The sequence below is a fragment of the Microcaecilia unicolor genome, chromosome 3 (assembly GCF_901765095.1).
Source record: "Microcaecilia unicolor chromosome 3, aMicUni1.1, whole genome shotgun sequence".
Lineage (NCBI taxonomy): Eukaryota > Metazoa > Chordata > Amphibia > Gymnophiona > Siphonopidae > Microcaecilia > Microcaecilia unicolor.
The window spans coordinates 316,393,631-316,418,830 of record NC_044033.1 but is presented as its reverse complement, the minus strand read 5'-3'; the positions used below and the strand labels follow the sequence as shown (position 1 = coordinate 316,418,830).

Sequence of the window (25,200 nt, the reverse complement as noted above, 5' to 3'; positions counted from 1 at the left end):
CAGCTGGCTCTTGCGAGCCTGTGAGAGCCTGCTCCAGCACACTACTGTAGCCGCGTTAGTCCACTTTAAGGGCCCTGTTTACTAAACCGCATTATAGGCGCATTAACATTTTTAACGCGCATTAACCATGTATGCACCTACAATATCCCTATAGGCTCCTATACAGCTAGCGCGCATGCTAATTGTAGGCATGTTAAAAACACTAACGCGCCTTAGTAAACATGGCCCTAAAATTAATAAATATTTTTTAAAATATAAGGTGACACCTTTATATTGGACTATATACATTTTTTGACTAACTTTTGGAGACCAATACCTACTTCTTCAGGTTGAGACATTATACTGCTATAATAGTATGCTTGTCCTGACTTTAGGAAGGAGATTTTTGTCTCCAAAAAAGTCAAAAAATGTTATGTCAGTCTATAAAAATGTATTGCTTATTTTCTGTGTTTATTTGTTAATTTTTAATATATATTGAAATTTACATCTGGTCTCTTTATATTTTGCATGGTACTGTTTCTTTGGTTTTGCATTGTATGCAGAGTATGACTTCTTGGGGGTTCAGTTTAATTTTTGTCTACATATTTCTCTGTTTAGTTTGTGGTTACTTATTCTATATCTCTGTTCATGTGTGAAAAGGCTGGGTATTCTGTTAGCGTCAAGTGTCTGTGTAGAACTAATCTGTACTAATGCAGCTTGCTTTGTTTTCCAATAGATGTATTAATGCTCTTCTGCCCAATGCAATGCTCAGGGGGTTGCTTTTTTTCTAGGAAGGACCTTGTGTGACTCCCTGAAAATTTGCTTGTAAACATACTAGATTCAGTGGTCCAACTTGTTAAGCATACTTTTTTTCTTTTTTTTAAGTTTCAACAGTTTTTTTATTGATGAATTTCAATTGTTTAAACACACAGTCAACAAGTCTAAAACGAAACACATCTTCATCAATCTTTTAACAATATGGCCCTACCCCATCTCCCAGATCGTGTTAACCTAACGACAACTGATGTGTCTACCAATCCCGCCGATCAATTTGTCCCATACCTTTTACTCCCAGCATCAGGAAAACACATATTATACCATGAGGTCCATCAGACCAATCTTCATATTGACCCCTCCATATCCCCTCCTCCCCCCACCCCGTGCTCAAGCAGTCTGACCCTACCCCAAATTGACCATATACCTTCTATCCCATAGAACTCCCTTCCCTAAGTCAGCTTTTACTTGGATCATTTAATGGTTCGTTACAAATATTGAAGTAAAAAAGTAGTTTTAAGAGCTGTACTTTACTACTTTTACTTGAGTATTTTTTTTGGATAAAACTTTCTACTTTTACTTCACTATCTTTGAAGCCAGTACTTTAATGTTTTATTTAAGTACTTTTAAAAAGTAATGACCCCCCACCTCTAATGGGGAGGGGGGAGATATGTTGCCTCCTCAGTCCACCTTTGAGCTCTCCCCCCCCCCCCCCATGAAATTGGAGGGCTGGCTACACTCCTGCTTCATCAGACAATTCTGAAGATGTTCTCATGCAGAAGTTGAGACATTAATGGGCTCAAGTGGGAGAAGAATCAGCTCCTGGAGTACCACTAAGCCAAAACCTACACTCCAGAAAGAAAGCAGCCTGGTGAGTGTTTGGCCTGAACTTCACACTGCAGCCTTGAAATTTTCATCTCTGGAGGTTGCCACTGAAGCCACGATCACTGGAACTGATATACCCTTTCAGGTTCAATTCGACATGGGCATAACTACCAGGGGTGCAACTGAAAAAAAAAAAACCTTTTTCCCCAAAGGAAAGTCAGGTTTATTAGGATCAAAAGAAACACCATGTGTTGATTTTTATAAGGTTTTAGCCAGGGCCGCCGAGAGCCAGAGCCGGGCCCGGGACAAGGCCGCCCCCGGGCCCCCCCACCCGAGGTCGTCGTCGCCGCCGGGCCCCCTCCACCCGCTACCGGGCCGGGCCCTGAACTAACCTTAGACGCCTCCTTTCACCACCTTCGCAGCAAGCAGCAGCAGGGCAGACCTCTCCTTCCTTCCCTGCCCGCCCTCGCGGACGTTACGTCAGGCGAGGGCGGGACACGGATGGAAGGAGTGGCCTGCCCTGCTGCTGTGAAGGAAAGGAGGCATTTAAGGTTGGTTCCGGGAGCGACGGAGGGCGGGCGGGCCTGACTGCGGTGGCGCCGGGCCCCCTCCGGAGGCCCGGGCCCGTGGACCTTTGTCCCCCCCTCTCGGCGGCCCTGGTTTTAGCCTGCTCCATAGAGAGATGGTGAGAGTTCTTTCATAGTCTGATGGAGGAGGGAAAAAATGGAAAGACTGGTTAAGGTGTAATTCTGACTCCATGTTTGGAAAGAACGTAAAATAAATGCAAAGCACCATTTAATGATCACAGAATTTGTTCTGGGGCTGAGCAGTCACAGGGGTTCTTTTACTGAGGTGTGCTAACAGATTTAGGGTTTCTTTTACAAAGCTGCGCTAGTGATTCCTGTGTGGTAAATGAGAGGAATCCCATTCACTTCCTATGGGCTCCCTCTAAATTGCTGTGTGGGAATTGCTAGCACGGCTTTGTAAAAGAAGCCCTTAGCACGCGCTAAATGATGACACCAATAGGAATATAATGGGTGTCTTATTATTTAGCATGTGGTGATTGTTAGAGTGCGTTAAATCTGTTAGTGCACCTTAATAAAAGGACCCCACAGTCTCACTGACTGCATGAGCTGAACTAAGTAGTAAAAGCGTAACCTTCTGTATTGGATATTAGCTGGCTCAAAGGGGGCCTTTAACTAATAGGTGACAATCAGGCTCATTTTCAAAAGAGATTGACGTCCAAAAAATGACATAAATCGGCACTTGGACATCCATCTCACAGAGACGTCCAAATCGGTATAATCGAAACCCAATTTTGGACGTTTTTGTCAGATGTCTGTCGCAAGGACGTCCAAATCTCAAAGAGGCGTATCGGAGGCGTGGTTGAGGTGGGACTTGGGTGTTCCTAAGACTTGGAGATCTTTGAGCCATAATGGAAAAAAGCAAAGACATCCAGGACTAAAATTTGGATGTTTTCACCCAGACCTGTTTTTATTATGAATAAGGCACAAAAAGGTGCCCGAAATGACCTGATGACCACTGGAGGGAATCAGTGATGACCTCCCATTACTCCCCCAGTGGTCACTAACCCCCTCCCACCCTCAAAAAACATGATTAAAAATATTACTTGCCAGCCTCAGATGCACATGCAGGTCCCTGGAGTAGTTTAGTAGTAGGTCCAGTGCACTTCAGACAGGTGGACCCAGGCCCACCCCCCCTACCTTTGTGGAGAAAACAGCGAGCCCTCCAAAACCCACCAGAAACCCTCTGTACCCACATATAGGTGTCCCCCTTCACCCGTAAGGGCTATGGTAGTGGTGTACAGTTGAAGTTAGTGGGTTTTGGGGGGCTCAACACACAAAGTAAGGGAGCTGTGTACCTGGGAGCAGTTTATGAAGTCCACTGAAGGGCTGCCTAGGGTGCCCAATTGCTGTCCTGGTATGTCAGGGGGCCAGTGTAATAAAAATGCTGGCTCCTCCCATGTCCAAATGGCTTGAATTTGGACATTTTAGACTTGGACGTCTTTGGTTTCGAAAATGGCCGAAAATCAGATGTCCAAATCCAAGGACGTCCAAGGTATTTTCAAACACAAAGACGGACGTCCATCTTATTTTGAAAATGACCTTTTCCCCGCCTCTGAATTTGGACATTCTATAAATATGTCCAAATTCCAACTTAGATGTTTCTTTCGAAAATGCCCCTCAATATGTGACTCCAAAGAATGTCACACCACCATTGAACTGAGGTAGAATACTCTACTGGCTTCTATACCCTCCGAGAAAATAGCTCCCTGATGTCATCAAACTCCCAAAAGAAAGTGATTTTCATTGGATTACGTGGTGGGACATTAAAACAAAATCACCAGCATGGTATCATAATGTAAAGCATGCATCATTTCTCATCTTTAAAGCAAAAACAGAAGTACACGGTGGTGCTGAAAGATCATGTTTATTAGAAGAGTTTTATGCATATAATATAAATATATATATATGTATGTACACTATGCTGTACAAGTCTTTGCACGTGAAATATCTTATTGCTTGTAATATTTCACGCAGCATTGCACTGTTTATAACATAACACATTTAATTTTTCTTAATTTAAGGTTGAAAAAAAGCCTCATGGGATAACGCACATATTTCCCATATATTAGTTTTATGGTGTTTGCAGTGAATGGCTATCATCAGTGTAAACTGCATTAAACATGCTAAGCTGTCACACTTAGTACATGTAGATATAGGAGCTTGCACAATCTATGGAATATTGATTTCTAGTCTGTACAGTACATGAAAAGTTCCATATTTAAATGTTTGACATTGGCTGAATTAGTTGGGATATGTCATGGCTCCCCCATAAAGTGTGCTTCTTTTTACAGTGAATGTTTCTCAGTATCTCATCTCCTTTTATTTGACTATTTCAGTACTGCCCAATGCTCATTGAACTTGAATTTCTGACATACATTAATGGGGAAACATCCCATTCCTGTTACCCTGGAATCTGTGCTAAAGCTAATAAGCTAAAGATAATAAGCTTTATGGATAAGCTGTTGTTTATAGGAAATGTCAACCGACATATTCTATGTTGTTAACAAATGACAATGTGTTTTTTCATTTGCCAATAACGGTGAACACTTTTTCAAAAGAGTGCGCACTATGAGCAAAGAGGGTGCACTCTATTCATGACAGTGCACCTATTGTTCATACACAAATCATCACACATGCTTTCACTATCAGGAAAAGTGTGCACTCTTTCCAAAAGACCATGCAACTACTTTGCTCCCATGATATAAAATGGCCAAATGAAAATGAACATTCCCAGAAATGGAATGAAAAGAAAGCTTTCTGGCTGCCCATCCCTAATAAGCTTATCAACAAAGACACCACTGTCCCTAAGGAGTCCTAATGGCAGGGAAATTTCTAGGCTAGAAAAGGTAATTTTTGATTTCTACCTGCACTGCAATGTCATAGTCTCATTCCAATGCTAAACGTGACGGTGAAAGATTTAACAGATGGCTCCATGCAAGCTACAACAATCCTGGACTTGCTCCACTACGTGCATGAAGATATAATTCCTATTTCCTTTCCAACATCAGAAACTACATCTTCATCATGTACATAAAAAGTGGTAAAAAATCAGTACTTACTGAGCCTGCCATATATTATATAGAGTCATGTGGTCATCCTAGAACAAAATACTCTCTGGTTTAAATCAGCCCAGAAGTCTGTGGAGTATGGGAATGCACTCACTTAACCCTGCTGCTTCCTTACTAAGTTTATACATATGTTAAAATAGTCTGAGTCTGGATTTCAGCCGAACATAGAGGACACAGCTTATCTGCATGGACAGGACAGTGGAACTTCCCCATCAAATATCCATTCCCACCATTTTGTTATCAAACTTCCTGGTTCAGCTTCAGTGGAGTGAAGTTTAGCCAGTAACCCACAAAGGACAGAAAAGCACTAGGAATATTTATACAGGAGTTAAGAGTATGGATCTGTCTAGTCATCTATCTTACAAACAGGGCTGAGTTTCTGGGAGAACAGCCTGGAACACAGTTCCAGCACTTCTTTTCAGACTGTTCGGCAGCAGGAGTGTTCTGCTCCAGCTCCTCCCTTCCAGGCAGCTTGTAGAAGAGGAAGGGAGAGGATGAACCTGAAGCAGAGCAGAGAATAATCACTGTTCCCCCTAATCCAGCATCTTTACTATTGCTCCGGCCCTGCCTTCCCCCTTCCCCAGCTCCACAGTTCTAGATTCTTTTTTGTCTACAAATTAAGCCCTACTTATAAAACAAGAAAACAAAATGGAGCATAGAAGCATGGCATTACAGAATGCGCTTAGCGAGTTGTGCACGTAAATTCTAATTATTGCAAATTAGTGCTCATTATTGCTTGCTAAGAGCTGTTATCAATGCTAATTAGCTTGTTAAGCCAATTAACGCTATGTGCATTGTTATAGAATACGCTTGGATTTCAGTGTGATTCTCTAGGCACACTTTATAGAATCCGGGGGGAAAATGCCTAAAAATTCAAAATAATGTACAATTCCCTGGGACATACATAATGATGCTGGGGTGCAGCAGGGATGCTACAATCTCTAGGACCATTGTGATGTACCTTTTGCCTCCCTTGATCCCCTCTCCCATAATGCCCTGATAGCCAAGTGGCACCCTTGCACTTCCCCCTGAACTACACACACCAACAGCAAAAAATCCATATTAACCCAAGAGGCCCTCCAAATTTGCCACCTCCACACTCAAAGATCACCCTGGAGGCCTTAATGATCCTTTTGAACTTTCCTCCCCTACAAGAGAATCTGTGGTGGCCCAAGTTCTTCCCTGGATCTTCCCACCCCTGAACCCTGAAGATCTCTCCAACTGCCCAAATGCCCACTTGTACCATCTCAGCCCTCCTTTCTCACAGAAATCTGTGGTGGCCAAAGTTGGCCCCTGGACCTCCTACCTACCAACCCCAACAATCTCCCTGGTGGCCTACTGGCTATCAGTCCACTTCCACCTCACACCCGCTCCCCTATCTCCATACAATTCCACACAGGGATCCTCAACACTCTCCTGGACCCCCTGACTTCACTCCCCACTATAACGTTAGGCAGGAGCAATGCCCACTCACCCCTGCATGACCGTCTTTGAAAATAGGGGTCAGGAACCACCATTTTCAAAGATGACAGTGTTGAAGATGCACACTGCTGGACCTCCTCCGTAGATCAGATATAAATGGTCCAAGGGGGTGCTAACATCAACAGAGGCTCTCTGGTACAGGGCCTCCCTGAGACTGGGGTGCCCTTGCCTAGAGATCCCTGTGTGTGGGGGGGGATTGGGTCAGGATCAATGGACCACCACAGAGTTATGACAGAATGGGTGAATGGATCGGGGGGGGGGGGGGCAGGGCTGCTGGGACACCAGGAAATTTTGGCAGGCTGGGGACGCTCAGCCAGGAGTTATGGGGGTGGGCTGGGTGCACCATAAGTACATAAGTATTGCCATACTGGGAAAGACCAAAGGTCCATCAAGCCCAGCATCCTGTTTCCAACAGTGGCCAATCCAGGTCACAAATACCCGGCAAGATCCCAAAAATGTACAAACCTTTTTATTCTACTTATCCCAGAAATAGTGGATTTTCCCCAAGTCCATTTAATAACGGTCTGTGGACTTTTCCTTTAGGAAGCCGTCCAAACCTTTTTAAAACTCCGCTAAGCTAACCACCTTTACCACATTCTCTGGCAACGAATTCCAGAGTTTAATTACACGTTGAGTGAAGAAAGATTTTCTCAGATTCGTTTTAAATTTACTACATTGTAGCTTCATCGCATGCCCCCTAGTCCTAGTATTTTTGGAAAGCATGAACAGACGCTTCACATCTACCCGTTCAACTCCACTCATTATTTTATAGACCAGTTTTCTACTACAGAGCCATGTACTGACAGTGTGAAAAACTGCACATTCCATAAATGCTGAAAACCTCCCCTCTCTCTAACTCCCTCCAATCCCTCCAGATTCACTGTTGCAGGGGTATTACCCTCTCACCCCCTATAGTCTTATCCCACCTCCATAACCTCCAAGTTCACTAAGTGCATGGGATGGGGATGTTGTGGGAAAAAGGCAGCAAGTGAGGAGATGGAGGTGGTGTGGGGGGCTCTTGAAGGAGGATACTGCAGAATACAGAGACTGTAGAGGCTAGAGGGAGGGAAGCTGTGTGGACAGTGACAGAGGGAATAACTAGAAGCTGGAGGAGAATGATGGTAGGAAGACAGAGGCTATTGGGGGGGGAGGGACAGTGACAGTAGAAATGGGTAGAGCAGCGTTTCCCAAACTGTGGATTATAACCCCAAATGGGACTACAAAATCCTCATTTCAGATTGCAAGAAAAAAAGGCCAGTGGGATCAGAAGCTATAAAACTCAGCCTGTGTGGACTTGATGGGAAGTGGGGAAAGCAGTAGTGTGATCAGCTGATGCTGCAAGTCAACCTGGAGCACAGGCATGGGAGGAAAGGTAGAGCTGAGGTTGCCTGATTTTTGGAGCCACTAAAATGGGGTCATGGCCAGGAAAAGTTTGGGAAACACTATATGGATGGAGGGACAGAAGGAAGAAGAAGGTTAGGGAGAGAAGACTTCAAAGCATTGCAAGGTAGGCATGACAGTTGTGATAAGGGAATGCAAATGTTATACAGGAGGAAGGCAGAAAGGGAAAGAGAAGTCTGGGGATGGAGACAGGAAAGTAGACAGGGTAAGAGAGATGACAGGAAACTAAAACGAAGAAGGCAAACATTTCAAATAAAACAGGAATGACTGAAAAATACAAAATAGATAAAAAGAAGAACAGAAATGCAGAGGGAAAATGCCAATCCTAGGTTAGAAAAACAGTTTATGTAATCATACTCCATCAATTAAAATTTAATAGGCAATTTTAACTCACTGCTACACAAAATTATTGTTGTAAAATAATGATTGAGCTAGTAAAAGTCCAAAAACTGCTATTAAGGTAGACACAGGGAAAGCAATTACTAATCCCTGGGGTTGGTAGCACAGAATCTTGCTACTCTTTGGGATTCTGTCAATTACCTGTGACCTGGATTGGCCAATATTAGAAGCAGAATACTGGGCTAAATGGACCTTCTGTCTGACCCAGTATGGCAATTCTTATAAATTTGGCAGTAAGATATTCCCTGCTAATCAGGAGAGGAAAAGTGGCTGCAACTGTTTGGAGAAACTGCTCTTCTTCCCCAGCCCTGTGACAGTGAGAGTAAATACAGCAGTGAAGAGACACAGTAAACAAGTATTTACAGTCCCCATTATCCAGTTATCTTGTTGTATGCGAGCTCTTCCCAATGGCTGTAAAGAAAATTTGACATATTTTTCAGCCTCGGTCGGTAAGCCCTAGTATATTTTCAAGGAAAAATTGTTGCTGGTTCTGAGAGTCTACTACGCTTCATACTTTCCCTCCTGTCTGTTGGGTGGTAGGTACACAGGTCTCTTGGCTCAGGTGCTGGTAGCGGAGGAAGAAGATGAGTGCATCATCTACCTGCTCCTCCATTGCAGCCCATGTTAAGGCAGCAATGTGGCTGCTGCTGCTCCTCCTCCTCCTCTCTTTTTCTGTACCACACATTTCCTGATCTAGAGAGAAACATGCACTGCTTGGGAAAGGAGTGGGGAAGAGAAGCGGCAGAGGTAGGGACAATGACTACATGCCCTTCCACTATGTCTCAACAGCACACACTGCCACTCTGGAGGGAATGGGAGACTTGACAGGAGAAGAGGGAGTGTAAGGAGAAGCCAGAAAGGCCTTTGTGGAGATGAGACTGCAGGGGTAAAAAGAGGCTGGGGAAGCCAAAGATGGGAAATTAGAAACTGGAACTTAGGGTGATAGACAAAGGGAAAGGATGGAAAAGGTGAAACAGGTAGACAGAAAGAAAATGATGGTGAGAAATAACAAAGACAGCAGCAAATATATTTTGATAGATAAGATGGGGAAAATAGCATTAGTATTTTTATTACCAATTTAAATAACATACTGTCATTTAAGTTTAGAATTCTATATTGTGTGCATTTGTTAAAAATGTTATGAAAAATTCTGTGTGAAATAAGTGATATATAGCACTGTCCTACTCTCTTGTTTAGTAAATAGTATTTTACTACTACTTATCATTTCTATAGCGCTACTAGACGTACACAGAGCTGTACACTTGAACATGAAGAGACAGTCCCTGCTCGACAGAGCTTACAATCTAATTAGGACAGACAAACAGGACAAATAAGAGATAAGGGAATATTAAGGTGAGGATGATAAAATGAGGGTATTGAACAAGTGAGTAAGGATTAGGAGTTAAAAGCAGCATCAAAAAGGTGGGCTTTTAGTTTAGATTTGAAGACAGCCAGAGATGGAGCTTGACCTACCGGCTCAGGAAGTCTATTCCAGGCATATGGTGCAGGAAGATAAAAGGAACGGAGTCTGGAGTTAGCGGTGGAGGAGAAGGGTGCAAAGCTTTGCTATCTAGTCATCCTTGATACTTGCCATCTGAGTTTCCTTTAAGTCTACAGTCTGGATTTGGGCTCTCTGTATAGGCTTAGCCTAGATAGTCTTCAGTGGGCAGCCTTTTTGTAATCTGTGTGTCACAAGCCATGACAACGTCTACTGCACCTGCCAACCACATAGACCCACTGCATGTGTCAATCACAAAACCAGTATATTAGAAAGATGTGCATTTCTCATGTGGCTATCAGGAGGCTCTTTAACAAGTGGGAACAAAAAAAAAAAAAAAAAAAAGCATACACTCAAACCAGACCACAGTGACTGTTGTGATGCCTGAAGACCATGGAAGATATGGAGGATTTCCTTTTGGAAGAAGCAACACCTCCACAGTCAAAGGCACAGTTCAACAAATGTCAATGTAATACTAACATTAGCAAGACCCTTTCCACTTTCACAGGGCTGTTTATCCTCTTGTACAGTGTCAAGTGAGAAGAGGGGCACACAACCCCCCCCTCCCTCAGAAATTGTCTTTAAACAGTAATATGATGCTTAGCAATAACTCTACCAAACCAGAGCTGGATTAAAGGTGTAAGGCCACTGGGATATTTTCAAACTGCTCTATCTCCACTTAGCCCCTGCCCTGTCCACAGCTTTTCAGAGCCAAAAGGTGCAGCAATTACAAACTAGTGCAAGCAGCATCTCATGGGTGTACAGAGCCCCTGGCCAGTTACCTCTTCTTTACACAGTTCACATTTGTATGTTTTAATGGCATTACTCTCATTAATAATCCAAAGAAGTGTGCAAGATGACTGAAGATTTCTTTCTGCCCATATATCAACTGGTTGTCATCTACCTCGGATGGTCAGGGGAGCTCATTTTCAGGCATGCCATACTTCTCCTACTTGAAGCTGAATTCAGGCCATGGAACAAGTGTGACTTTTTTTCATGCATGGGAGCGGCTAAGGCATCAAAGCGGGCACGGTTCCCAAAATTCATCAGCCAAAGGTAATGATGATGGTAGTTCACCAAGATGACAAACTCAGAGAACTGAAAGGAGGACCACACGCTTCAACTGGGACTGGTCCTATCTGCCCTTTCAGTGATTTCAGGCTGGGTGATACTCAGCCGGCAGTGATCATTGTTTTTTTTAATGCTTACCCTGGCTGGCTAAATTAGCCCTGGACATTCAGTGCTGAGCCATATGCAGACCCTGGCACTCAATTCTAGGGCTAAATGGTGGTGCGTTGGTTGCTGGAGCTTATGCAGATCCCAATATTCAGCCAAGGCCCGCGTAAGATAGTTATGAGAGCCCCGGCTGAATTCAGTGGGGACTCGCTTAACTCTTTTTTAAAAGAATTCCCTGATCTCCCCCCCCCCCCCCACCAAGCAGCTCCTCCTTCCCATCCCCCAGCCCGAGTCACAACCCCTTCTCCTCAACTCCCCTGGCCCTACCTATATCCTTGGTAGTTCAAGTGGGGTCGATGGGGGCAGGAGCAAAGCCCACTCGCTCCTGTCTCCTGTGCCTGCCACAACCTCTCGCGGCAGCTTGTGGTACTTCTGCAGTACTGCGAGCTGCTGTGACAGGTTGCAACAGTCATTTTCTTAAAAGCAACCGTAAGGGACAAGAGTGAGGGGCTTCGCTCCTGCCTCCATCGCCTCTACCTGGATCACCAGGGATACAAGCAGGCCTGGGAGGAGGAGGTCATGAAGGATGCAGGCTACTTCAGGGGCAGGAGGGGCTCAGAGGTTTAGAAAAAAAAAAGAGTTGATATTCAATGCTGGAATCGCATAGCTAAACCAGGTGGGTTAGCTATGTGGGTCCTGGCACTAAATATTGCTGGCATCCACATAACTGCCAGTTCCTCCCCAGTGCTGCCCCTTGTACCGCCCCTGACCTACCCTGCCCACTTTCAACATGGACGGTCAGAGATGATATTCAGTGGCACTGCCCAGTTTAGCGCCGCTAAATATTGGGGGTTAGGTGGCTCATTGCAATTTAAGCGGGCAGGAGCCTTTCCTGTCCTCTTAAAATGCTTTGAATATCGGGCAGAGTGTCTTTTATGGCCCTGGTGTAGGCAGATGATTCAGCCAGCAGAGCTACCGCCATGGGCTGCCAACGGACTCCATGTTTTCCTCAAAATCTTAGAGAATTCATATACTACTTTCCGTACACTCCTGAAAACAAATTTTTTTCAGTCTGGCTTTTGGATTATGAAGGGAGCTTTGATTTTGCTCTGGGATGTCTTTTTAGTCTACTGATTGATTATTGCAATTGAGGGGAAGGAAGACATGAAGGAAATAACTGTTTTATAATGATACTGATATATCTGTATCAAAGTTCGTTGTTTTGGTCTGTTTGTGAATGATTGTAAGTGAATGCTTGTTTATGGAATGCCTGGCCTGAGTAATTGAGCTTTGCTATCTATATTGGAGTTCCTTGTACTATATATCTACGTTCATTTATAAATGTTTTTATTTTATTGTAAACCGTTTTGATTTGACTAGAAACAGTATATCAAATATAATCAATGATAAACGACTGGCTGAGTCACTCCTGTGTTTCTTACGGAAAATGGAGCTCGGTGGCAGCACTGGCTAAAGACAGACTTCCCTGTTAGGTTGGGCATGAGTGAGATTGTATGAGCTGAGAAACAGCTGTTATTGCAGGTCTGCATTGGGAATATGGGAAATGCTTCTGGCAAATTACTCCTTTGCCTTTCTCCTTAATCCAGCCCTGCACCAAATGTGAGGTTAATAATAAACAATACAGGGATAAAAACAGGCAACCTATCTCTAACCGTTAATGTGATTACCATCTTAATGTGACTACAGTATGCAGTAACTAGAATATAGCTTCATTCATAATCACAACAAAAAGATTTAAAAAAACAAGCAAACATCACTCCCAACCGAAAATCTACAAAAACTCTACACAATGTACGAGAACACCACACTGGACTCTAGGAGACCTTACATAAGAATATAAGAACAGCCATACTGGGTCACACCAATGGTCCATTTAGCCCAGTATCCTGTTTCCAATAATGGCCAATCCAGGTCACAAGTACCTGGCAGAAACCCAAATAGTAGCAACTGGAATACACTGGGAAAAACATTCAAAATTCAGCAGCAGAAGCAAATATCATGGCAAGGACTGAAGAAGGCATCTTTTTAGCCCTCACACTGACAGAATGAGAAAGGAGGTGTGCATGTGTTGTGCTGCATGTGGCTTGTTGTGTACTCTGTTCACTCAGTTTAAATCCATCATGCTGTATGTGTGTGAGTGTAACTAGATGTGAGTGACACTGTAGCGAATGTGGGAGTGGGATTAGTGTAAATGACTAGGGAGCAGTTTATAGTCTGTAGTTATTAGTGAGTGATCTCTGCTGCTTGCTGTGTATATCGAGAGCCAGGCTTTGTATGTACTGAGTGTGCAGTGGTAGACGCTCAGCCGCTGCCTGTTACTTACATTTTAGCACATGAAATCCACCCTGTCATAAGATCAGAAGTTTGATCTCTATGGGAGAGGAAAAGATAACAGCAAGTGGTATGGATGGGCAGAATGGATAGGCTATATGGTCTTTATCTGCTGTCATTTTCTATGTTTGATTCTAGCTCCTCCCTCCCTGGAAAGTACCTGGATACTCGTAGCACTGCGACCAGTACCAGTAGAGGACAAAGAAGTGCACTTATTAGCAAACAGCTCTTGGCATTTACCAGATTTCAGGAATCGGGCATATATCTGCAGACACTCTCCTCATTCCAACTATGGCAATGTCTGCAGTCCTCTCCTTTTGTGTTACAAATCATTTCCAGCCTTCTCCCTAACACTGTACTACAAGATCTTCTCGGTCTACCTTTTTGGTACATAACACTAGTCAAGATTTTTTTTTCTCTGTTTTGTTATGAGGACTTTGAGAGGTAAAAGGACATCAATGAGGGTCCCTGAGGAGCCATGTGTGCTTAGCACTGCACACTTTGATGAGTATTGAAGTTCCTTCCAACTGTCCTGAAGCTCTGCATTGTTCTCATATACCCCAGCTGTTCTCTGTGCTTGAACGTTGCCTCGGTATTCCTCATTTGCCCATGATTCCACAGACAGAAAGAGTTCATAAAGGAAGGAATGAAGCAATGAGGAATATATTTAATAAAACTAATGGCAATGCATTCTAGAAATGCCTTGATCTTGTCTGCCCCATTATTCACTGTCCCACATGAGCATGATGGGGAAAAAGCATGGCCTTCATTTAGCTACTATGGGATAGAATGGCAGTTGATGCTGGAATATGTGAGGATAAGATCTGCAGAAACCCCACCAGCTGCAGGAACCAGTGAGAAACAGTCATTTGGAAAGCTGAAATGTCAGAAACTTCACATGATTTCCCTTCTCTGGTTTTATAGGGACAGGGAAGCCATATCATGGTGGTGGTGTTAGGGTAATTCAGCCACCATGTTTCATATCTGCCAGTATTCTAAAGCTCTAGACAGGTGTATACCAACCATCTTCTGGAGGAACAAATAACCAATCTGGTTTTTACAATATCTATCAGGGATATGCATGAGATATATTTGTGTGCCTTGAAAACCCAGTATATGCAAACCTATCTCATGCATATTCATTGTGACAATTCTTAAAACTCAAGTGGTTAGACGAGTCTCCTGGAGAGAGTTGGGAAAACACTGTTCTAGTGGGCACTGTGAAACGAACTGAACAATTCTTTTCTATCCTGCAATTGGAATGTATCAGATTAGAGGCAACTGGAAAGCAGTCAAAATGAGGAACTATCCATGAAACTAGGGCTGGCTCAACCTATGGGCCAGGTGAGGCACTAGCTCAGGGTGCCAGTGATAAAGAGCACCAAAATCACTGTTCCCTCTAGGCTTCTTACAGACCTTTCTCTCTCTTCCTTTCCAACCATCTCAAACTCCCCCCTCCCCAGTCTACCTTCAAACTTTTTGCAGCAGTGATACACAAAAACACTGCCAGCAGCCAGCCAGAAGCCTTCCTACTGCTATGTCCCACCCCCTATGTAAGTACAAAAATATTGCCATACTGGGACAGACCAAAGTCCATCAAGCCCAGCATCCTGTTTCCAATAGTGGCCAATCCAGGTCACAAATACTTGGCAAAGATACAGCTTCCTATTTCTGGTGGGGCTATATGTGGGAAGGCTCTGGGGCTGGACACAGGCATCACGTATGAATCACTGCTGCCCTCTAGGAGTTTGAATGTAGTCTGGGTGGAAGGAGGTGGGGTTTGAGAGAGAGGGGGGATACTGGACATGGTCAGGTGGAGGGAAGAGAGAGGAAGAGAATCTGGAATGCAGGGGACCCACTAGTGAGAGGGATACTTGAGACAGAAGGGGAGATACTGGATCATGGTTGGGGAGGGGGAATGGAGGAAAAAATATCAGATTACAGGTGTGTGTGTGGGGGGGGGGGGGGTAGGGATGCCCATGCAAAAGTTGGTTCAGTGCACCATAGTCCCTTGAGTTGGTCCTGCACAAAACAGTGGATTATTCAACAGAGCAGATTTTCTGGCTCTAGGGATGGTAGAGCTTTCACTCTGTGGTATTACCTGTGTTCTTCATCTATGGGACACTTTCATGCACACTACCTTGATTCATCTCAGCGGTTTTAATGCCTATAACACTATAATGCTCATCCTATGCTAACTAAAACCGACACTGCATCTCAGCCAGTTTTAATCCCAACAGCATCTACTGAAAGCTCCCCATTTATACCCATTCACCTTAAAGCCAGTAGATTCTAAAGGTACTATGGTGAGCAAGTAACCTCTCACTACTTAAACTCTATGGGACTAGAACATGACAACTTTTTTAGCAAGTGCTAGGTACCTTCCATAATAATGTTAGAACTACTACTTAAGACCACTTACCATTAAAGGTCACTTGACACTGTATACTGAATATACTGTGTTATTTACGGTATACGCCTATATGTTGTACCTGTGAGGTCTACCTGACAAGAGCACCTATGTACACTGACCTTTAGAAAACGTCAGCAGAACTTAGGAAGAATCCCAGTGCAGGCTGTTTTGGGTGAGATTTGCAAGAGTTCCCAAGTCCCACCCCCTAGTTCTGAAGGAAAAAAAAAATCCAATATCAGATTTTGGGTGAACAGGAGCTGCACTTCTACCCAAGAATGGCAGAGTTAAAAGCACATGCTAGGGAGAAAGGGGATGATCTATTCACACTGTATTTCCAGTTGTTATTGACTATGGCAGTCACGCCATGTAGTTAAAATCCCCACTGGGCCTGTCAGTGGTGGTGGTAATGGCATGAGCTGTTCCCCATTCTGTTGGATGATAGGCAAATTACTGCTATTATTTATATGCCCGACACTCTTAACAAAACCAGCAGATGTTAAAGAGGTGATCCTGTTATTATTGGATTAATGTTAATGGCACTAGACTGCAGCAGTAAGTGATTAGGGAATAATGAGGTCACTCAGGGACAGAGCTCTTGCCACCCTTGCAGGCGTCAGTCAGCATCAGCATGCCTGGCCTCACATCCCATGAAAGCAAACCCTGCCAGAATTACTGCTCTCTCCTCGCCTTCTCTTTTATCCAGCTGACATGTATCTAAGAAGAAAGCTCCTTTTTCAAGCAGTCACTGCTTTCAGATTATTGTGCTTGGGTTAAAGCCGCAAAAGCTACAGAAATATAAAAATTCTCTCGGCCCTTCCCCTCTCTGTATAGCTACTTCTATCTCCCCGGCTCTTTACCTCTTCTTGTCATGTTCAATAGGCAGAGGAATTTAAGGAGTTAGAAAACTGATCTAGGAAGAACTAAAAAAAACAGGAGAAGGCCCCATCTTTTGTCTCCTGTGCAATGTGGCACAGGTGTTCATATAGCAGCGTATAAACACTTGTTCTACACTGATCACATTTTGTTATTATCAACTATTACTTTCATATTTCTCAGAGCTTTATTCTCCCTGATCTTGGGGATATCCATGCCAGATAAAGAGGTGTAAGGTACATCATGTGTGCTGGATCTTACTGCTCCATGTGGGCTATGATGTTGCAAGTGCAATCATAACCTGTTTGTGAGATCATCTGTGATTTTGCTAAGACAGCTAGACCCCAGGCAGCAGAGACATCTAATTTCTGTGAGTGATACAAGGTACACAATGCTGCTGGCTACATATGACACAACAGACAGTTCATGCTGGGCAGATTATAGCTCATCTACAGAAATGCAGCCGAACAATCCTCTACATTATTCAGTCCTTTCCAGATATTTAGCTTTCCCTTTCTTGCAATCTTGGCATTTTTTGACCATCTGCTATTTTTGTTTTCACCCAGAACTGTTTTGTAAAAAGTGCTTTGGAAAAAGTCATCATACGTAATGGCCGTAAACAGACTGGGGTCTAACAGTACCCCACACATGTCCATATCTTACCTGCACTTATGCAGTTGTCAGCTATTTGTTATGGAAGGGACAGTGGGAACTTTCTTATACATGTTGTAAACAGAGGCCAAAATGTTGATGGCAGTAACCTCATTTCCAGATTTTCATCAGTTTGGAAATCTGCCAAACTTTTAACAAGAAAAGATCCCTGTAGAGATACTAAAGCTGGGGATGAGGGGCAGAGCTTGACATGAAGACCTTGAATGGAGGGAGAACAGAGGAGGAATAATGGAAAACAGGAAGACACACAGAGTTGAAAAACTGTTCTGAAGGTCACCTGAAGGTCACTCAAAAATGAAGGGTTCATGAGTGCTGAAGAAGAAGTGGCTGTCTACATGCTGCTCGAGAGTGTTTGTGTCACACTGCGGTGGGAAGCGCTGCTTGCAGATGGGGCACTCTTTCCACATACAGCTGTTGGGTCTTCCCCCCTGTTTGCTGTCTGCCTCTGGATCATTCTTTTCCACAAAGTCACTAGAGAAAGACAGAAGATAAATATCTACAACTGTTCTATCACAATTACAGTGCACTCAGGCCCCGATGATCACAAGTAAATGTAGGCGCTAGAGGCCATTAGTGCTGTATTAGTACCCGCATTTACCAGTACAGAATGATTACAGGGGTCTAGCACACAGCAAATAATGAGTGTGCCAGGCCTTATTGCAGATAGCATGCAAATGTAGTCAAGCTCATTTAAATGAGGTTATTTTGTATTCCTCCCCAATGATCTGAAAAAGCACCCGAAACAAAGGTGCCTTACCGCTTAAAAAATAACACCAGGTACAAACAGGCGTTAGGGTGTTGGAAGAGAGGATTTCCTATGATTCTCATGCTTCTCTCATGATTCCTTCTGCAAAATCTACCAGTTTTGATTGCTTTTGGAAGCAGAAGGAAGCCCGTGGAAGCCTTAAGCACTGGTTGTGAGAAACAGCAGACCCGAATGTGAAGCACACATTGGTATTCTTGTCCTGCGTCTAAATTTAAAGCAGCCATGCTTTAAAAAAAAACCAAAGCACACACATTGTCATCTGTTACTTGCATCTAAATATAAATATAAAAAAAAAATAATAAAAATGCTTGTATTTAGGCTGCAGAAAACAAACACCAATGTGTGTTTCACATTCAAGTTCTACCAGGCGCATGCGCACAGGGGCTGAGCTTACCACTGAACTCCTCTGCGCATCTGCCAAGCACAATCCTGCTGAACTCCCTAATGCTGAAAGCTATGAACGCGCCTATAATTTGTATCTCATTAGCTTTGAGCATTAGGGTGTTGCTCTGCACTGTTCCGATGGTGCTATTCAGAATAGCGCCAGAGTTTTGATCATCTGCTCCTCCAAGTACAATGCTTACATTCCTAGAGAACTTATGCTTTCTACCTGAAAGTGTAAGACAGCACGTGCTGCCAGGGCACCAAAAATGCAAGCAGACCGTAGTTTGCCTCTTTCTCCTCCCCACTCAAGTGTCAAAGCAGAGAGAAGCCTAGAACAAGTCAGGCCATGTTCCTCATCTGTCTAATTTATGAAGCAAAGAGAAACTGAAACCGAGCGGGGGCAATCTACCTCTCTGTACCCACCATCCAATCTACAAATGAAAGAGGAGCCAGAAAGTAAAGATGTCAAGAGCCCCAGTGCTCCTAGAAAAAAGAGAAGCTACAGAGTGATACCAGAAAACCATAATGCCAAGGGAGAAAGGAGCCAGAGAGATTTCCAACATTTATCTATAATTCTTTCAGATGGTGAGATAAATGAATTAAGGTGGTTGAAAAAAATGACATTTCATAATGACAAGTATGATTGGCATCGCCAGAAGCTGACATAAAGCTATTGTGGTATTGGAGCTGGTGCAGAGTTTTTGAATGTGGTAAAGGGCAAGACTTTGAGATTTGTAGATTTAAACATTTGATTCTAGGACCGTGCCCTGGCCATTCCCTGTTCTAGGGATTTCTTTGTGATTTGGAATCCAGATGCATTTTCCTCCTCTCCCATTCCCTAGCTCTTTCTAATGTTTTTCTCCTCCCAGATGCGGGCTTTAGAACATATATGAAGTGGGTGAATCTCTTTATAACGGTGGTTAATAAATCCCAATAAATAAATAAAATATCTAAAGACATAGTCCAATGGACTACTTTAGCTGTGATGTGAATCAAGTCAATGCCAGAATTTAATCTGAGGGCAAAATTCATCTGAGTGTTGACTATGAGTGACTGATCTATTTCACTGCTACAAACCTTTCCTTTTGATCCAACAGTGGTACTTTTGCTGTGAGGACCCAAAATACCTTCACATTTTCAAGTTCTTTCTACGCATTACCACTCAAATGTGCCTTGGTTATGCAGTGATGAGACCACCTCTGAGAGGAGTACAGTCTTTTTATCCTTTCACTTAATATTCTGTCTGCTGAGAGTGGCTTCAACAGGGCAGACATATGGACACTGAGACCTCGATAATCAAAAGTAAACATGGGCGCTAGAGGCCATTAGTGCCGTACTAGCACCTGCATTTACCAGTGCAGAATGATCAGAGGGGTCTAGCGCAGCAAACAATGAGTGTGCCAGGCCTCATCACAGATAGCATGCAAATGTAGTCCAGCTCATTTAAGTGAGGTCACTTTCCAGCTTATTTTCAAAAGAGAAAAATGCCTATAGTGCGACCTAAATCGGGAGATAGACGTTTGTCTCGCAAAGGCGCCCAAATTGGTATAATCGAAAGCCGATTTTGGGCGTTTCCAACTGCACTCCGTCGCGGAAACGAATAAAGTTGACGGGGGCATGCCGGAGGCGGAACTGGGGCGTGGTTATCAGCCGAGGAGAGATGGGCGTCTTTAGCTGATAATCGAAAAAAAAAAAGGCGTTTTTACCGCGATTTTGGGTCACTTTTTTTGGACCCTTTTTTTCACGAACAAGTCCCAAAAAAAGTGCTCCAACTGCCCAGATGACCACTGGAGGGAATCGGGGATGACCTCCCCGGACTCCCCCAGTGGTCACTAACCCCCTCCCACCAAAAAAAACCCACTTTAAAAACTTTCTTTCCAACCTGTATGCCAGCCTCAAATGCCGTACCCACCTCCATGACAGCAGAATGTGTTCGATCCTGTCACAGCCTTTCCCTGGGTCTTGGGTGCAGTACAGGGTCACATCAGCATTGCATTGTGGTGGGTGTAGGGTATTGGGCTCCGTGATTTCATTAGCTTGTGTTACAGTCTGATCTGCAGTTAACTGTGAGTAAAGGCGGTTATTCCAATAAAGGACGTTTTCGGAGAGATTAGTCTTCAGGTGTCAACTGGTGTGCCAATGTTATATAGCAGCAACCAGTCCTAGAGGCCTGCATGTATGCAGGTCCCTGGAGCACATTTAGTGGGTACTGCAGTGCACTTCAGCCAGGTGGCCCCAGGCCCATCCCCCCCCCCCACCTGTAACACTTGTGCTGGTAAATGGGAGGCCTCCAAAACCCACTGTACCCACATGTAGGTGCCCCCTTCACCCCTAAGAGCTATGGTAGTGTTGTACATTTGTGGGTAGTGGGTTTTGGGGGACGGGGGTTGGGAGCTCAGCACCCGTGGTAAGGGAGCTATGCATGTGGGAGCTTTTTCTGAAGTCTACTGCACTGACCTAGGGTGCCCAGTTGGTGTCCTGGCATATCAGGGGGGCCAGTGTACTACGAATCGTGGCCCCTCCCACGACGAAATGGCTCGGATTAGGACGTTTTTGAGCTGGCCGTTTTAGTTTCCATTACCGCTAAAAAAAAACAAACGCCCAGCTCAAAAACGTCCATTTTTTCGAAAATTCAGTTCGGCCCGCCCCTTCACGGACCCGTTTTCGGAGATAAACACCCATGGAGATAGGCGTTTCCGTTCGATTATGCCCCTCTTTGTATTCCTCCCCAATGATCAGAAAAGAGCGACCGAAACAAAGGTGCCTTACCGCTGTAAAAAATAACACGAGGTCCAAGCAGGTGTTAGGGTGTTGGGAGAGGATTTTCCAGGATTCTCATGCTTATCTCATGATTCTTTCTGCAAAATTTACCGGTTTTGATTGCTTTTGGAAGCAGAAAAAAGCCCGTGCAAGCCCTTGAGCGCTGATTGTGAGAAACAGCAGACCCAAATGTGAAGCACACATTGATGTTTTTGTCCTGCGTCTAAATTTAAAACGGTCATGCTTTAAAAAAAACACAAAGCACACATTGAGGTCTGTTACTTGCATCTATATATAAGCATCCAGAAAAAAAATTTAAAACACTTATATTTAGGCTGCAGAAAACAGACGCCAATGTGTGTTTCACATTCGAGTTTTACCAGGAGCATGCTCACAGGGGCTGAACTTACTGATTATTTGTTGCATTTGTATCCCACATTTTCCCCACTTATTTGCAGGCTCAATGTGGCTTACAATGTTCCGTCATGGTATTCGCCATTCCAGAGTAAAAGGTATAATTGGTGTTATATAGAGAACATGGATGACATAATTGAATTAAGCAAACACATATAGTAAGAAAACATTCAGACTATAAGGTAGAGTGGTGATGTGTTACAATTTCAGTTATTGATCATTGTGGTATGCCTTGTTGAAGAGATAGGTCTTCAGAGATTTATGAAAGTTAATTCGTTCGTAAATTGTTTTTAAGTTAAGTGGCAGTGCATTCCACAACTGCGTGCTCATGTAGGAAAAGCTGGATGCATGTGTTAGTCTGTATTTTAGTCCTCTACAGCTGGGGAAGTGAAGATTAAGGAATGTGCGGGCTGATCTTTTAACATTCCTGCGTGGCAGGTCGACAAGGTCTGACATATAGGCCGGGGCATCTCCGTGAATGATTTTAAGAACTAGAGTGCAAACCTTGAACGTGATACCTTCTTTGAGCGGAAGCCAGTGTAGTTTTTCTCTTAGGGGTTTTGCACTTTCGTATTTTGTTTTTCCAAATATGAGTCTGGCTGCAGTGTTCTGGGCTGTTTGAAGTTTTTTGATGATTTGCTCTTTACAGCCAGCATAGAGTGCATTGCAGTAATCTAGATGACTCAGCACCATTGACTGTACCAGGTTGCGAAAAATGATCCTTGGGAAGAAAGGTTTTACTCTTTTGAATTTCCACATTGAATGGAACATCTTCTTAGTTGTATTCTTCACATGACTTTCAAGTGTAAGATTTCGATCGATGGTAACTCCAAGAATTTTCAGGGTGTCTGAGACGGGAAGGGAAAAGTTTGGTGTGGTTATAGTAGTAAATTTACTTGTGTTATATTGTGAAGTAAGCATAAGACATTGTGTTTTTTCTGCATTAAGTTTCAATTGAAATGCATCCGCCCACGAATGCATGATTTGGAAGCTTTGGTTGATGAACTCTATTCTGTGCATGCGCCAAGCAAAATCATCCCGCTGAACTCCCTAATGCTCAAAGGTATGAGCGTTTCTATATTTGCATTGCATTAGCTTTGAGCATTAGGGCATTGTTCTTTTGCGCTATTCCAATGCTATTTTTATGGTTCTATTCAAAATAGTGCCGGAGTTTTGATTCTCTGCCGCTGAGTTTGAAGCCCACTAACTCAGCGGCAATAGTTTTTGGTTTTCACTAACCCAGGTGAGAACTGAAACCCTGGAGAGTAAAGGCTCCAATCTCTTTCCAAGATGGTTTACTTTGGATCAAATTATAGATATGCTGGTTCCCTCACATTCCTCAATTGCTATACTATGTAGTTTTTATAGACCACTAAGTTTCAATTCAGATTCTAGGCGGAGTACAATAAGAATACAACCCTGTAGTCCAGGGGAATTATCTCACATTTAAACATACGAGGCCTATTTTCAAAGCACTTAGACTTACAAAGTTACACAGTAACCTATGGAACTTTGTAAGCCTAAGCGTTTTGAAAATGAGCCTCACAGTAACCTAAGAGATAAATTGATACACATGTATCACTACCCATTTTTAAAGAGATTAGTTTTTAAAAGTTTTTGAAACAGTGTATATGACTGGGTTGATCGAATATGTAATGATAAGCTATTCCAGATTTTTACACGTTGATAAAAGAAAGAAGATTGCAAATACAATTTTCTTCGTATTTCCTAATAGATGGATAGTTAAGTTTTAAGTATCGTTCTTTCCTAGCTGTATAGAAAGAGGTGGAAAATTGTAGATAATTATCCAATTATTTCGAGCTATCTCCATAAAGTGACATATCAAATAAGTTATCTTACATTTTTTCGTAAGTTTACTCTAAGCCAATGCAAGTAATGCAATAATGGAGTAGCCTTCTGATATTTACCCAGTCCAAATATTAATCTCACTGCTGTATTTTGTAAAAATTGTATTTTCTTAATTAATTTGCATGAGAGACCACTATATAAGGAATTACAATAGTCTAAATATGGCAAAAGGACAGCCTGTGCCACATTTCTGAAACTATGGGGATATAAAATTGATTATATGGCCCTTAATTGTCTAAGGCAAAAAAATAATTTCTTCGTACAAGCTTTTAACTGTAATTCAAAGGTCAGACCTGAATCAACCAAAACTCCAAGAATTTTGGAGTGGTTGTCTATCTCAGGTCCTCTCCCAAATCAAGCACAAAAGATTGGTAATAGATCATAAGGACCAAACCAGACTATCTTAGTCTTTGACCTATTCAATTTTAAGAAATTTTCATTAGCCCTATTCTCAATCCTAATGATTATCTTCTTCAAGAATCCTATTGTATCACCAAATTTTTCTAAAGTAGTACATAGCAAAAATTATTGTCAGCATATGAGAAGACTGTGACAACCAACTCTGATAACAGAATACTCATCTTTTTTTGTCAAATAAAGATTAAACAAAGATGGTGAAAGCGGGGAGCCTTGTGGCACCCCACAACTTGCCCTCCATTCTGAAGATAAATGAAAACCCTTCTTAACTCTATATATTCTCTTTTATAAAAACTCTCCAAACCAATTGAAAACCTGCCCATTCATACCAAGCTCACTCAACCTAACTAACAGCTGCTCATGATTTACTGCATCAAAGGCAGCCAAAATATCGAACTGTAGTAAAATCCCATGCCCCTAACAGCTCCTGTTTCTCAGGCTGGCAGGTGCATGGGACTTTATAGACGTCTCTGTACTCTTAGTCCCTGAGATGGAGGGAGTCCTAACTACTTAGATTGTGAGCCCTCCTGGGACAGAGAAATATCCAGTGTACCTGAATGTAACTCACCTTGAGGTACTACTGAAAAAGATGTGAGCAAAGTCTAAATAAATAAATATAATGCAATAGTAACACCTACTAGCTGGTAAAGAGTATACTTTGCAGAAGGAACCATGGTTTGTGCCCCTTGGCTGGAGAATTGTCAGAGCAATTGCTGAGTTGAACAGGAGGGAGACAACAAAGTGAGCGAACCCTTGAGTAGCTGTGGTGCTATAGACTCTGCTTGAGCAGATTCCAATTGAGCTGGAAGCCCAAAAGTCAAAGGAAGCTGCAAGTACAAAAAAACCCCATATGTTGGCACCCAGATGCTGTAATTGAACAGAAAGGAGCATGAGCTCCCCTCCCCCCCCCCCCAAAAAAAATCCATTTTTCTTCTGGCTGCAGTAGTCCAAACCACTTGGCACTGTACTAACACCTCCCCACCCCCACCCTAAACCAAAGAGTAACAGCCAATTTGCAATTTTATCTATTTCACTTGCAATTGCTCCAGCTTCGCTCCCTTGCCATTTTCTCTTTTATTTCTTCTGTCTCT

The 25,200-nt window shown here is 43.1% G+C and overlaps 1 protein-coding gene across 2 annotated transcripts in view; it reads right to left on the bottom strand.

The window, feature by feature from the left end:
- Positions 1 to 15,541: 15,541 nt before the first annotated feature.
- Positions 15,542 to 25,200, bottom strand: part of CALCOCO1 (calcium binding and coiled-coil domain 1) — a 188,343-nt gene continuing 178,684 nt past the window's right edge. For both annotated transcript variants that reach the window (XM_030198341.1, XM_030198342.1), the window contains one exon: positions 15,542 to 17,970. In XM_030198341.1, coding sequence (XP_030054201.1) covers positions 17,784 to 17,970 — 187 coding nt within the window. In that variant the 3' untranslated portion in view covers positions 15,542 to 17,783. The remainder of the gene's footprint in view (positions 17,971 to 25,200) is intronic.